Genomic DNA, 14,844 nt, shown 5'->3' on the forward strand with positions numbered 1-14,844 from the left:
GGGAAATTCCACACTGAGATGTCAGTGATGTGTAATGAGTGGTTTTATGCCAGAGGGTGGCAGTGTATCATTGCTAGTTTTACAAAGGCACACAAATTGTGAGACAGAGATTTATCAAGAATGAGCAGTTGGCAAGAACAGCCTACAACCATATAATAATCTGTTTTTCAACTCCATGAATTTTTTAGGTGTTCAGTATCAGGCTTGAATAAATAATAACAAGCACAGCGTGCCCACACAGTCCCCTGGCAAAAATAAACAAATGTAAGAAATACATGTCACCTATGAGGCTCGCATGTTTCTTAAGAGTGCAGGATGGATTACACAGGAGAAAATTAGATGCAACACTCTATCAGTAATGACCTAAAGTGGTGCCCAAAGCCATGGCTTTATTGCAAGAACACTGGATAAATTCGTCTCTGTGAGCTTTTGGTGTTCAAACTAACAACAATGGAATTTACAAATTTCACTAGCAGAGATTGCCTGTTTTGACACAACATATATTCACTATGTGAATTATGCATCAGGTTTGCCTGTGGCAATCACTTAATTCATGATTAAAATAGCACAATATAAAATATAAAAAGAAAAGAAAAGACAAAAAATGGAATACCAAATGTTCCAATGGCAGAGGCATACATAACTGTAACTTTGGGCCATATTCTTAAAACTAATTACCCCTCAGTAAAATCATGAAATTCTATATTTTTATCTATGTATGTGCAAATTTTATTTATGGGCAGCACGGTGGCACATTGGTTAGCACTCAGGACCTCACGGCAAGAAGGTCCTGTGTTCAATTCCGCCACCAGGCTAAGGTCTTTCTGCTTGGAGCTTGCGTGTTCCCCCGTGTTGGTGTGGGTTTTCTCCGGGTACTCCAGCTTCCTCCCACAGTCCAAAGACATACAGTTAGTGGGGTTAGATTAATTGGTAACTCTAAATTGCCCATAGGGGTGAATGTGAGTGCAAATGGTTGTCTGTCTCTATGTCTTAGCCCTGCGACAGACTGGCGACCTGTCCAGGGTGTACCCTGCCTCTCGCCCTAAAACAGCTAGGACCCTGTGACCCTGAAAATGATAAGTGGAAGAGAAGGGGAGGTACACATTTAAAAACAGGACCACACTGGGACTTGAAATTGACTTGAGATGCAGACTGAGTTGCTTAGTGAGGATGTTTTTTTGGACAAAGCTTTAATAACAGAATGATTTCATAGTTTTGCATTATTAGGTTCGGTTTAAGTAATTTCCTGTTTTATTCAGTAATGACTGGTCCTTGTGCATTTCTATTGTTTGCACTTCCTCTAGATGTTAATTTTCCCTCCTTGGTATTTCGATGTGGTCAAGTAGTTAAATTTGCTCCAGTGTGAAATGTCCAAGAAGTATGTATGTGGCAGTCATAACACAATCTGGTCAAAATCTCTAACTACTAAGGAAAGGTGCTTCCTTTAGCATAAGATATACTGGACCATTCTATATGAAAGAAAAAGAGATAAGGTCAGAACTCATAAATATAAAATAATCAACAAAAATAACAAGTGATGGACCACTCTTGTTCTTCTTCTTGTTTCAGTTGGTCCCTTTAGCATCGCCACAGCAGATCTGTCAACATATCGATATCCCTAGCATCCTCTTCTGTCACACCAATGCTCTTGATGTCCTTGTTTGCTACATCCATATACCTTTTCTGTGTTCTTCCTCTTGTCTTCCTGCCTGGCAGCTGCATTTTCAACACTCTTTGCCAGTATATCCACCATACCTCCTCTGCACATCTCAAAAATGCTCAACTTGACCTGTTCCTGACAGTGTGTTTTCCATTTGATGCCATAAACTTGTGACACAGTTCACATTATCTCCAAGAAAGTTCTGGCCTACTCCTACTGATACATCTCTGAATCTTTCTGACACAAGCTTTTTCTGACACGTTGGCTCAGAGATCCTTCTCTATCACTCTCTAGTTCTATCCCATCTATAATCAGCATTCTTTCCTCAGTTAAATGAGCAATGGAACAAGTGCAAAGTAAACAGAGAATAGAGGAACAGTGTTTCTCACTTTCCTAGTAGTAAGTAAGCACATGCTCAGATTTTATTAAAACATCACCTTTCTCAAGAGTTAAACATGCAACATGTTTGGACTTTACTAATTATTTTACCACTACATCAAACTGCAACAGTCACTTGCCTCACATTTAAAATAAATAAATAAATAAGAAAAATACCAAAATTCTCATAAAAATCAAATGCTTGTACATTTTGCATATCTATGTGATGACTGCAAAGTTCCAGGACACATGTTCGCACTTTTAAACAAAATAAAAATGAAAAGAAAAGAAAAAGGAACGAGAATGTTTTTTTTATCGATTTTCCTTTTGTCATTTTTAAAAGCATGTTTTAGTGCTTTTCATTCTCCTTTAAATTATTGTGCAGGCTTATTTTCCTGTAAAAATTGTGGCCAATTTTCTAGCCTACTAACCTAGTTGGACACAGCATCCTGCACCTGAACATTCCAGGATCTAAAAGCTGTTGTTTACTGGACAAAGACTTAATTATAAATGTGTGTGCTCCAGATTCTAATGTGAAAAACAAAAATCAGAAGTTACAAACTTAAGGGTCAATTTTGATAACCCAGTTTCTAACAAAAATAGACAAAATGTTAACAGCCTACAGCAGTCTAGAATTTACCACTCAATAGAATATGGCACAGTTACAATTGTAGCCAGGTAACAACAGTTTGTTATTTGCAGTACTGTGATTTGTGGTTGAATTGTGCATGTCAGTGGGACTCCCACACTACTAAGAAGCAGACACATCTCCACATGTAACTTTAGCAAGGAAGGAGCTCTATCCAGAAGTAAAGTAAATCATTTTCAACTCCTCTTTATCTATAGTGACCCTTCCCAGGAGTTGATTGTAAATGAAAATGTATTAGAATTAATTATTCATTCATCTGTTTATTGGAATAGCATTTCAGCAGTTTCTGAAATACTCAGACCACCCTGTCCAGCATCAACAATCACGCTATATTCAAAATCACTTCGATTTCCTTGTGTTTGGCTAAACACTCGTTACTCTTTTTTTAATGAAGAGAAAGAGAATTGATTAACTGCAAAATAATTCAGTGTTGATTTGGTGTCATGAAAAGTAGGTTTTGAAAGCGTGAGCAAAAGTTTTGAGGATTATGATTTTCTGATCAGCACTAGACACGAAGCAGCCATTGAGACAGAGAATCATTTGGTTGTAGGCATTTTCATGAATTACATGTTTATCTGAGTTTGGCACTAGTTCTTTTTTCGTGTAACAAACTCAGTGAGCCAAGTGCCCAACAAAAGAAAATTATGGATTTTTCTTTTTCAAGAAAGCTTCCCACTTTGCACAGGGCTCAAAATAGTTATAATATCTGGTTCTTACCCATCTTCAAATGTAAATATTCAGCAGAAACTGGCAATAACTATCATGGATACAGAATTATGTTTTTTATGTTATGTTTTTGCATGACTATAATTTTAAAAGTTTTGAACAAATGGTGTATCATAGGTAATAGGGTTCATATCGTACTGATATCAAGATAACAGTTCTTGACCCTCTCAAAAAAAAGGTGTATTAGAGCTTATAAAGACTTCCTCTACTCACACCTCTCACCACGTTGGATTTGATGCACAATCCACACCTTGAAATGACACAAAGCAGACAAGGCATTGTGGGAGAGAAATTGAAATAGCCTATCCATTTCAAATACAACAGAATAGCTCAAGGCAAAGAAGTTGCATGGGCCATCTCACTGCGCTCGACCAATATTGATCGAGAGAACAGATCATCCCTTTATGCAAAGGACAAAAAAAGTACAAAGATTATATTGATTTCATGTCGAAATATTCAGGAAACTAAGAAGTGTGATTTATGTAAGCTTCCTACATTTATATTTATATAAGTGTTATTTTTATAAGGGAAAAAAAGGTTGACGCAAATGTTAATGAAAGGTGTATAAATAAGACCTTTATCCATATCTGTAATACTGTGTTTTAGGCCACAAGTGTTACCAAAGTATGAATTCAACTCATCTCAATGAAAGGTGCCCAGACATTATAGCATTATCAACCTGCATCTTTTCTGTGTTGCTCATTCTTGTGCAAGTGGACACCAGCGGTGTATATATAATAAAATCAGTGTTTAGGCTCACTAATGAATTGTTTGGGAGGGGCTTTTGCAATCAGAAAGAACAAATCGATCTATAATTTATCACACATCAAAGTCAAAGCAGTGCAAATCATTATTTTATTTAATACAAATAACTAAACAAATGACAAGAACATGTAAAATAGATCCATCAAAATAATTGGAAAAAAAGATGTATTGCAAATGAGCAAGCCAGTTACAGTAAATTACAATCATGATGAGCATGAGACTGTACACGATTCTTATTTATTTTAACTCATAAGCCCAGGTGACCTTCGATCCATGTTAATGCGTGCCAGGTTTGTATCCTTTACATCACTTTCTGGTTCGGATGTAGTTCTCTAAAATCTTCATCAACAAGTCCGCCTCCTGAAAGAGAGAGCATGACATTGCGAGTTAGTATATTATAACACAGAAACAGCCTTTTGACATCTTATATCAAAAACGTGGGAAAGTTTTCTCGCCTGATTTTTCGAACGACTTTCTTGTGTATCCATCTGCGCTTGCAGCGCCACCCGCAGAAACTCTTGGAAAAGCTCCCCGAGCGCACTCTGCTCTGCAGGAAGGGTGACTTCCAGCGCATCGGCACCTTGGTCCTCATTTGAAGGCAGCATAGGAGTATCCACGACACTCTTCTTGCCCATGAAATGTCCTTCCAAATCGAAGAAACACCCATTAATTATTGCTTAAACTAAGCAAAAATTGGAAGACATAAGACATAATAACTTTTCAAAAAAACATAACACAATAAAAATGTTTTTTAAAAAAAGAAAAGAAAAAGAAGGAAACATGCTATCTATTAAAATACATACAAAGATGAGATGGAACCCAACATAAATACGACCCATGTGTCTACAGTGTAACTTCAGATATTCTTACCTGTAGCCCAAAGATTGCCTCTTGGATGCACTTTGATTTTTGCAACTTTATTTCTGAGCTCAGTCAGGTCGAAACTCACTGCAGCGGTGAAAGAAAATAAAACAAGATATGTAAACAAGCCACACTGGCAGACATTATTCAGTGTAAACCCTCTCATTTCAGCGTGTCAACTAGTGAAGTGTCCTCCAGCGCGCAAATTTCCAAGTGTCTCCTGTTGGTTGTAGATTGCTCCGATGTATCCAGCTTTTATAGGCTCTCCCGACCGGGGTGGGCTCTTTGTATGATGCGTATATTTTTCAGTCAGCTTGCTGCATAAATTGAAATGAAGACAGTTGAGTCATTCTCAAGGTTTTGTTGGTCTGCGCGTCGGGCTGTGCGTATTTCACGCGCCACGCGGTTATTCTTACTCAGAGCAGACAGGAACCTTTGCTGAAAAACACTCCTCTGACCAAGCTATGAACAGCAACATACCGGTACACATATGTGTGTTTATTAACTGAAATAAAATTCTGTATTTGGAATTGTTTTCAGAAGTTCCGGAAAATGGAAAAGGTATATGCGTGGATGCATATGGCATTTCTTTTAAGAGAATTCAATCAAATGCGTCATCATGACCTTTCAGTTTATTTTTAATCTGTATGATTCTATATAGCATCGCAGTAGACTATATTTTAACTATTAGTATAAAAGTGTCATAGGTGAGCAAAAACTAATGATTTTTTAAATGTTGTGCACTGTTGGTGCAAATTGCTGGTTAGAGCCACAAAATTACACAGGGGGTAGCTAATGCTTTCCTCTCCAGCATAATCACACATATAATCATTTCCTGCTAAGGTCCCTACACCCCTTCTCTCTCCCATGGCCATGCCTAGCCCCTTACAATGAGCAACATGACATTTGGCCAGTTGCAACATGCCACTGTGATCACCGTCAGTTCTCCGTGGACAAGAGAACCTGCTGATTCTCACTGCTAATTTAGAGCTGAAAAGACAGATGGCCTCTCTGTCACTTCAGGGTGCTAAAGTTACAAGTATAGTGAAAGAGCTGCAGTTTTAAATCTTGCTCTTTTATAACCTTTCACATTAGCACACAATCTTGTGATTTCATAAATTGTGCACAGCTGAATGTCAGTTTAATTAGGAAACCACCTCACCATCAAGACAAACCTATGTTCACAGATTAAATGGTAAGAGACAGCCACGGCTGCCTTACGATATGTGGACATCAGCATCTAAGGGTCAAAATAATAGATTTAGACACGAAAGTCTACAATTAACTTCATGGATTGACTAATGCTTGGGGTTACTTGGATTTGCTTTGTTCATTGAAGGCCAAACCAAAATTAATTAACAAAGCTTGGTTCAAAAATCAGGGTTTGAGAAAATACTTCTTTAACACTTCATAACTCATATGAAAGTTTAGTGTCTGAAGTCAAGACTGCATCATATTTATGAAATATTGGTTTATAAATATACATGGCTTCAAATGGAAGTGGCAATCCACACCTAACAAGGTCGTCTCTCAGGTCAAAGGAAAACTGCAAATGCAATCAATTTCAATCCGAGTTCAGGTGCCTTAACACAATTTCAAGTGGATCCATAGTAAAATTATAGTTTACACCTAAACTATAATTTTACAGCTTTAATGACAACCATTTCTGCAGTCATTAAAGCTCAGCCCATAGAAATAAAACACTGGACCCCACTCCACTGACCTTTAAATAGAAATTTACCAAACAAGCCATTACACCATTTAATTTGCAACAAAATGTGCGAGCAGCAAATTATCTCTGGCACAGCCCCAGTTTCTCTCTCTCACACACACACAAGAATCAGATGGTGAATTTATGGGGGGTGGGGACACACAAACAAACCCCAAAACCAGAAAGAACTAATTATTTACCATCAAAACTCTTAACTTTCTTTACCAATTCCACATGAAGAAATACATGAATTCTATAGCATTACTAACAATGCTTGAAAACTTTAATGACAACCAGCAACAGAAATACAAAAACTCATTTTTCAAATATTTGAAGAACTCCAAACAAATAGCAAATAAACTGTATAATTTCTTTTTTACGAGAAGGTATAAGATGTTTGACACTGATTTCAACAGGCAGAGGAAAAAAGAAATCACAGAGACACAGAGTAAAATAATTCATAGTGGATGGTAACCAGATTTCATATTTAATTTTCATTCATATTCAGTTGTCATAAAATACTTCACATATTGGTCACATAAGACAATGAATTTAACAGGAAAGAAACGACTGAATTAGTCATTAAGAACGCCGTTTCACTTTCCAAAGATTACAAATAAAGAGCGACTACATGCTAGTTTTAGCCTAATTCCCTCACAAAAATATTTTTAAAGCTTGGATATTTCAAATGTAAACACCCTATCCACATTTCTACAAAATGTTCAAACAAATGGTACAAAAAGCCAGTTGGATTTGACAAAGTCTAACTTAATTCTGTTCTGAAAGGCATGACTGAGGTTTCCTGGACGTAGTTTATCCTTCTCAAGTGCTGAAGCTTGGGCACCTCACTCCCGATGGACCAACACAAATAGACCCAGCAAGAAGAGCACAGCGTACTGCAGAATTATAGCAGAGGAAGAAGAAATCAGAACACATTCTACATTTTTAAGCCTAAAAACCAGAGATTGTTTGCAGCCAACATACTTTAAACTTGGGGTAATCATTCATGAGGATGGTGACAATTCCGATGTATGGCACAAACCTGGAAATGATTAAAAAGAAAATGCTGTTAAATGTTATTGACACATACTGTAACACAATGTAATCCACATAAACAAAACGTCTAAAACTTCCTTCAATGAATTTTAGAATGAGCAAGTATGAATGTTACACTGGATTTAAAATGCTGTTTTAAGCACTTACATTTACTTGTTGTAGCTATTAAGTGCATAAGCTTCAAAGTCAACAGAATAAACTTCTATATTCAAGCGAGTGGCCTGTTATTCAGTATCGAGACCAACCTAACATTAAAGCTTCCTTAGATGCATTTGTTTTTTAAACCTACATGGACTGTTTTCCTGCTTGTACTGTTCTGGACCACTCGCTATGTAGTATGTGTGTGTAAACTATTCATATTGTTCTTCTGGCTAGATTTAGATAAGGAAATGTGTTAATTAGCTGTCACACAACAGTTTCCTTTTGGATCTTGGCTTTAACCTGGTTCACAAACAACACCTAAAACTTTTCATTCGTTTCCATGTCCAGCAAGAAGTTTTTCAATATTCCAGGATAAGCAGAAAAAAATGTAGCTTCACAATGGGACTTCACCAACCAATAGTGGCTGTTATATTAGTTACATATATTTATAAATATACAGTCCAAGTGTGGAACACCCAATCATCGCAATATAACACAAAGTTGGTGAAAAGCAAACGATACTGATGTCATATGAAGCATAAACCCTTGTGAATTCATTTATCCTGCTTTGATCCAAATGAAAGTGACAACAGTTGCACTCGAGAGCCAATAACAAAGCAGGCCACAAAAACATTTAAAGGTTATGGCCACAGTACATTGCTTTCTCCTTATGGTGTTTTTATGCTCGCCGTGCACCCCCATCATGGGTAGTCACATGCCGATTTTGATCTCACATCACAATGCCTGTGGCACTTTTGCCAAACATGCACCTCGATTTTGTAACCTGGCACATTGTGCCACAGCCGCTGCAGCAGGATTTAGACAACAAGTCTATCACAGTGTTGATTTCCACTGCTACTTTAATTGATATTCCACTACAGAAGCTCAGAGATGCACAGATATACAGAGGGAGATGTTGATTTTGTTGATAAAATGCTGTGCAAGTGTTTCCTTCCAGTTTTGACTTCCTCTCTTCCTATATCAGCGCTTATGTGGCGCTATTGTCTGAGGGGCAACACCTATCATTCAGGGTAATACTGCAACAGCTTCCCGTGCCTTAATGGCAGGCATAAATAAAAGCAACTGTGTGACAATATCGCAGCAGCAAGCAAAGCAACCACTGCGAAGAGTATATCTTAATACCTTATCCATCGAGGCTGATTTCTTTCTAGTTCTGATTTTTTGCTTGTGTCCTTCTCACTACTGGTAGCATAAGATGGTACACGCAGCACCTTTGGGCTGTACAGGTAAACCATCTCTTAGCACATCCATATACATACCATGCAGGAGCAAAAACCTTACAAGAAGGTTTACTGTGTCTTCAACTACAGTCGCAAGCATTATGTAACTTCAATCGAATTCTCTAAGAATATGGCTTCCCAGGCTATCGCTGAGCCTCCAGAACTGGTCATGCTAGATGATGTTGCAGAGAGTATAACATCACCACAACTCTGGACTCTTTCACATCTACACATGTTTATTTTGAACCTGCTCTCACCTGTGACAAGACTAGAGCATCAGTCGACATAGCGTTTTCAGTGGGAGAAATGTGAAATGAAAAGTCATTGTGCAATGTATTGTTTCTAAAGTTGGGGAACCTGCAGTCAACTGAGGCTGAAAAAGTCACTTGGATGAGTGACGAAAAGTTTCTCCCACTGAAAACGCTACGTCCAGATGAACAGAATCAACCTTTTGGGATACATTTTATTGGAGTTATCTGTATCAAATATGTTTTAGGACATCTGTCCTCCTATGCATTTTTTCCCAACCAAAATACTTACCCCCTAGCTCGTCCCACCACATCTTTTTTCTCCAGCCAGTGTTGACCCTGCTTGTACAGCCCTCTGTCATCAACTGCGTTGTTGTCCCCTTTGGTCAAGAACTTAATGTCTCCATTTTCCCTGTGAACAAAGTATCAGCATGATTTTCAGACCGCAGCGTCACTAAATACCCATTTCAATACTGTGTAAGGATGAGGATTCATGTGTGTAATATAACAGAGGCTTCCTAGAACATTAAATACAAAACTGGTGACAAATCAAAGGAAATCCAACAAAGTGCAGCAAGGTGTTAGATCACAACATGCTACATTAATAGCTTAACTTTCTGCTGCTCTTGAGTGCCCCATCCTTTTCACCACATCAGTCAAAATATAATAAAATTCCGGTTTAACAGATGGGAATGGGAATCCAACCTAACAAAACAACACTCATAAAATACACATTCATACTTTTCATGAATCTTTAGTACTCTGTGTACTATTGGGATCTCTCTGCCTTCTATCCTGAAGACAACAATCTCTCCAACTCTGATTGGATCCTCTACCCGGTTGGTCAGAAACAAGAGGTCTCCTCTGTGGAAAGCTGGCTCCATACTTCCACTGAAATACAAAAGATGCCCACATTAGTAAAGCTGGCAACATTTAATTTTTTTAAGTTTGGAATAAGCATTAATGCCTACTTTTAAAATGACAGTTTTATGCTGCATAGCTTATATAAGGTTAAAAATAAATCAAGACACTAGCTAAGAAATTTTTAATTGGGTTATAAAACAAGTTTACCTATGCCAATATGAATCTTACTTACACAGGGTCATAAAGTAATCTGAATCACAGTCATTACCAGCTTTGGCAAATAATGGCGTACATAAAGTGGTAAACATGCCCCTCGCTCAGTCTTGAAACCTGTTGCTGCTATCAGATGTAAGTAAACAGTTAAAATTCTAACTTTCAGCATCTTGATTTTCACTTAAATATACGCTTTACATGATTTGCAAATCATCACATCCTGTTTGAAATTAACAGTTTACACAGCTTCACAACAATGAAACAGTTCATTTAATTCATAAAGAGTATGTTGTCAACCCCCAAAACTATACAAAACGCCATATAAGAAAGAGCTAATAAAAGTATACAGGAAAACTGAGCTTTGCATCCTAATAGGATAAGGCAGTGTTGAGTGTACAGTAAAGCATGGAGAGAGTGAGGGGGGAATGACACATGGTGCATCTGAACTCAGTCTGCTGCACATTCTTGGACAACCATGTGAGCTCAAACGCATTAAAATGTAAAGAAGAAATGTGCCTTTTGAAGGATGTGTACAACTCTCCTAATATGTACTTCAAAAATCATAACGTTACCCACTTCTAAGGTATAAAGCTTAATATCCTTGGAGAATATCATTGTTTTTTTATCTGCAAGAAAGTCCAATCACCACCATATGGAACATGGTTCTTTACTACACAGAGGAATTTCCTCCAGTTTACACAAACATAAATTATCAGCAGATATTAAAAAGGGACAAGATTTAAAGTAACAACAAAAACACCGAACTCACCTGAGAACAACAACAATAGGACTCTCACTGCCAGTGACAACCATGAGTCCCTTCCAGATCATCAGCGCAGAGGAAACAATCATACCAAAATTCAGCACCTGATAGTAGAGCTGCAAACAAAACGAGGGAAAAAAACGAGTTATTTCAAAATACAAGTCTGCATGCTTAACAAGTATAAACTAGCCCAACTTACTGAACACGGCAACATTGCTGTGCGTTTGTGAATTCAGTGGTGATTCATTTTTAGCACATTCGGCATTTGACTTTTGCTAGCGGTGCTATGACAGTAATGTTAAACCAGGAAACCAGCTAGCTACACCAAAGTCATCTATTTTTATTTTATTTTTTACACGTGGTTAAAATAGGCCCTTCGTAATGCATTAGAGAGGACGAGCTTTAAAATATAAATGCGCATGAAACAAAACACTTTTGATGGCGCAGAGAGGTTGCAACGGTAAAAACGGGGTCGGCGGCTAGTCATCATTAGCTATGAGCTCACTTGCCATACAAAGAGGTGGCCGTGAACTAACGGTCTGGTACCTACCTGCCGCTTATTCATGCGACGAACATCGTCGAGAAAGTCTAACGATAACATCTTTGCAAAACTAGGGTGTAGAAAAAGTCCTAAATCACATTAAAACGTTTACAGTGACGACCATATGGATGCACGGTCGGGCAGTAAAACTTGCATCCGAAACTTCCGGGTGCGCTCCACCGGAAGTCCCGCCCGCGCAACAGTGCTGTGTTGAGGTGTCAGTTCAGGATACGAGACGCGAGCAGAGGGGGGTTTCCAAAAAAGGACACCACACTGTCTGCAAGCGTGCAGCTGGCTGCTGTGTTTTCTGTTGGAGTTTACTGTAGAATTTAAGATATGTCCTGAAAATGAAAACAATGAACATGGACACTATATTGAAAAAAGGACAAAAAAGGACACATCCATTTTTCATTCTCTTTTTTAATTCAAAATGAAATATATACATAACAAATATATACATAGATATATATTATTTTAAATTAGTTAAAAAATAAAAGTCTAGGAAATATATAAATATATTTGCACACTTTGTCCAAATAGAAAATTCTAAAGTAAGGCTCACTTTTGGGGGGAATGGGTGTTGGTTAACTGTGTGGCAGAGCTTTGGTGCTTTTTCACAAACAGCTCACATTTTGACAGATTTCACCTTGCGTTAACCAAAGGAATTTTAAACATCTTCTGTGGGAGAAAAAAAAAAACAATAATCAGAACACATCACACTTTATAAACCATGTCTGTGAAGGTTCTCAGTCATCCAGTTCTCGTAGTCTAAGGAGCTTGGAAAGAAAAGCGCTTGGACTTCTTTAAGTTGCTTGAAGACGTTTCACCTCTCATCTGAGAAGCTTCTTCAGTTCATTTTTTAAACCACTTCCTTATGTTGCACACACACATCCACATACCCACATTTCTTAATTATTGAATTCAATATTGCTATGGGGTTGTATTTCTAGTGTTTGACACGGGCCCCTTAGGCCCAGCATCAGGTTGGATGAGTTTGGTGTGGGAGAATGTGACTGGCCCGCTCAGAGCCCCAACCTCAAACCCTGAAAGCTTTTGTGATAAACTAGAAGGGAAATTGCAAGTCAGGTGTTCTTGTCCAACATCAGTGTGTGACCTCACAAAAGCTCTCCTTAGATAGGAAGACATTCCCACAAACACACTTCAAAATCTTGCAGAAAGGCGTCCCAAGAGACTGGAAGCTGTTGTAGGTGCAAAAAAGGGTAAAAGTTTAGAAAGGGCTCTCAGAAAAGCTCCTTTAGTAGGTGTAATATGTAGGTGGCTCAATACTTTGGCTGATATAGTGTATGGCAGTACTGAATGTTAATAATCATTTTCAGTGTCCTGCCTTAGAAGATTTGTGCAGGTTAATTATTTCTTTGGAATAAGATTGATTTTCAATATTCACTGGCGTGTGTTCTCTGCTTCCTCTTTCACCAAATCCTGGCTTATTTCTAGACCCCAATTGCTCTGCTTACATTATCAGTTATGTACTAACTTTGGCTGATATTTGGTTTGTGGACAGGTAGTCCTCATTGAGTTTATAGGATCTTTTTTAGTAGCAATTTCCTGTTACTCATTTGATTTGAAAACCAGCACAATTGGCTCATCAGTGCAAAATCACTACAGAGTTGTGATGTCCTAACCTTCCAGATTGCATCAGAGTCCCTGAGTCATTACTTTCACATTACTGAGTGCAGCTTTAAATGTTCACAGTGCAAACAGCAGCCATCCTGTTTCCACTTGTGATCCAGATGAAGTAAAGCTTGTAAACTGTGATGTACTTATTGTGACTGGGATAGTGTCATTATCTAAACAGCCAACCATAAAATAATCACTTAAACTAATAATTTATTACATTAATTGCTGCCTTAAAGGTGGCTAAAGTTTATTCTGCAAATTAAATAGCAAATGTAATTGCATTGACTTTCCACTGCAACTTTAAATAATGCGTCTCCTAATTAAAAGTGCAATAATGTAACAAAAATGACCAGTAATTATTAACCATTTTCTTCTATCATAGACTACATCTAATTTCCTAGAGGAAGTGCGTTTGACTGAGCAAGTGATAACATAATTAGTGGACACACACGTGAAACCTACAAACATTGCTTGGTTGTTGACTTAGTCTGATAACATGATCAGTAGAATATATGTCACGTGTGTTTGAGCCACAATTAAAAAGCCATTTAATTGTGTTTTTGTTCCCAATTTGTTCCAAAGTCCATTTTAAATTCTGCTTTTTTCCAAATAGGGTTATGTATATTTGGATATGTGTTTGAGTAACACTATTGGATTTATGTGACACATTGTCATCTGATATGTATGCATATTATTGACAGGGCTGATCTCATGCAACTGTGGGGGCCTAAATCTACAATAAAAGGTAAGCTTTAAAAAAAAAAAAAAGCAAATATAGTATGGTTTGTGCTTATTATGCACAACCTCCAAATGCAGGAAATGCAGCTGTCCAGTTCGCACACACCACAGAATTTAGTTATTCATTAATGTCTGTTTGGCTTCACAATTGGTAACCTCTACAGTAACTGCTTTTGTTTATTCCTTAAAGACCAATGCGACTTAAATTCTGTTTGAATTTATATTTTCGTAAAAGCACAAATTATCAAAACAGACTATTGGACTGAATTTGTTTGTCATGTCTTTACGCTCTGTTACAATAGTTAAATTGTAGTCTTGTAACTACTAAAGGTTAACATTATGATGCAGAGAATGCTGTTGTTCCTGTGTGTTGTTTATTGGTGTTAAAGCAGTCTTCCTCCTTTGAATAAAGGACAGCTTTAATAAGGTGATGGGTTGTTCTTTCCAAGTCATACTAAATATAGCAGGGGTGCTGATTGGTATTGTGAAAATTACATTTAGCTGATTTACTGAAGCCGTTCACCTGCATTCTACAATGAACACGAATATCCCTACAAAACTTTTACATGATATCCCAGGGATGTTGTAGACATACCCTTTGACTCCCTGTTGTCAAAACAGGTTGCTGTCTCCTCTATGTATCATCACTGC

The 14,844-nt window shown here is 37.6% G+C and overlaps 2 protein-coding genes across 2 annotated transcripts; both read right to left on the reverse strand.

The window, feature by feature from the left end:
- Positions 1-4,484: 4,484 nt before the first annotated feature.
- nmbb (neuromedin Bb) lies at positions 4,485-5,305 on the reverse strand (the record flags this gene model as incomplete). Its single annotated transcript, XM_080885407.1, has 3 exons — positions 5,049-5,305; positions 4,634-4,821; positions 4,485-4,538 (listed from the first exon to the last, which is right to left on the reverse strand). Exons 1-3 carry the CDS (start codon positions 5,203-5,205, stop codon positions 4,485-4,487), a joined length of 399 nt encoding a protein of 132 aa, XP_080741533.1. The 5' UTR covers positions 5,206-5,305.
- Positions 5,306-7,015: 1,710 nt separating this feature from the next.
- On the reverse strand, positions 7,016-12,010 carry sec11a (SEC11 homolog A, signal peptidase complex subunit). Its single transcript, XM_080885374.1, has 6 exons — positions 11,827-12,010; positions 11,283-11,392; positions 10,178-10,327; positions 9,729-9,848; positions 7,735-7,792; positions 7,016-7,646 (listed from the first exon to the last, which is right to left on the reverse strand). The coding sequence occupies exons 1-6, from the start codon at positions 11,875-11,877 to the stop codon at positions 7,596-7,598; spliced, it is 540 nt and encodes a 179-aa protein (XP_080741500.1). The 5' UTR covers positions 11,878-12,010; the 3' UTR covers positions 7,016-7,595.
- Positions 12,011-14,844: the final 2,834 nt, after the last annotated feature.

This window comes from Rhamphochromis sp. 'chilingali' (genome assembly GCF_963969265.1).
Source record: "Rhamphochromis sp. 'chilingali' genome assembly, chromosome: 6".
In the NCBI taxonomy this organism is placed as follows: domain Eukaryota; kingdom Metazoa; phylum Chordata; class Actinopteri; order Cichliformes; family Cichlidae; genus Rhamphochromis; species Rhamphochromis sp. 'chilingali'.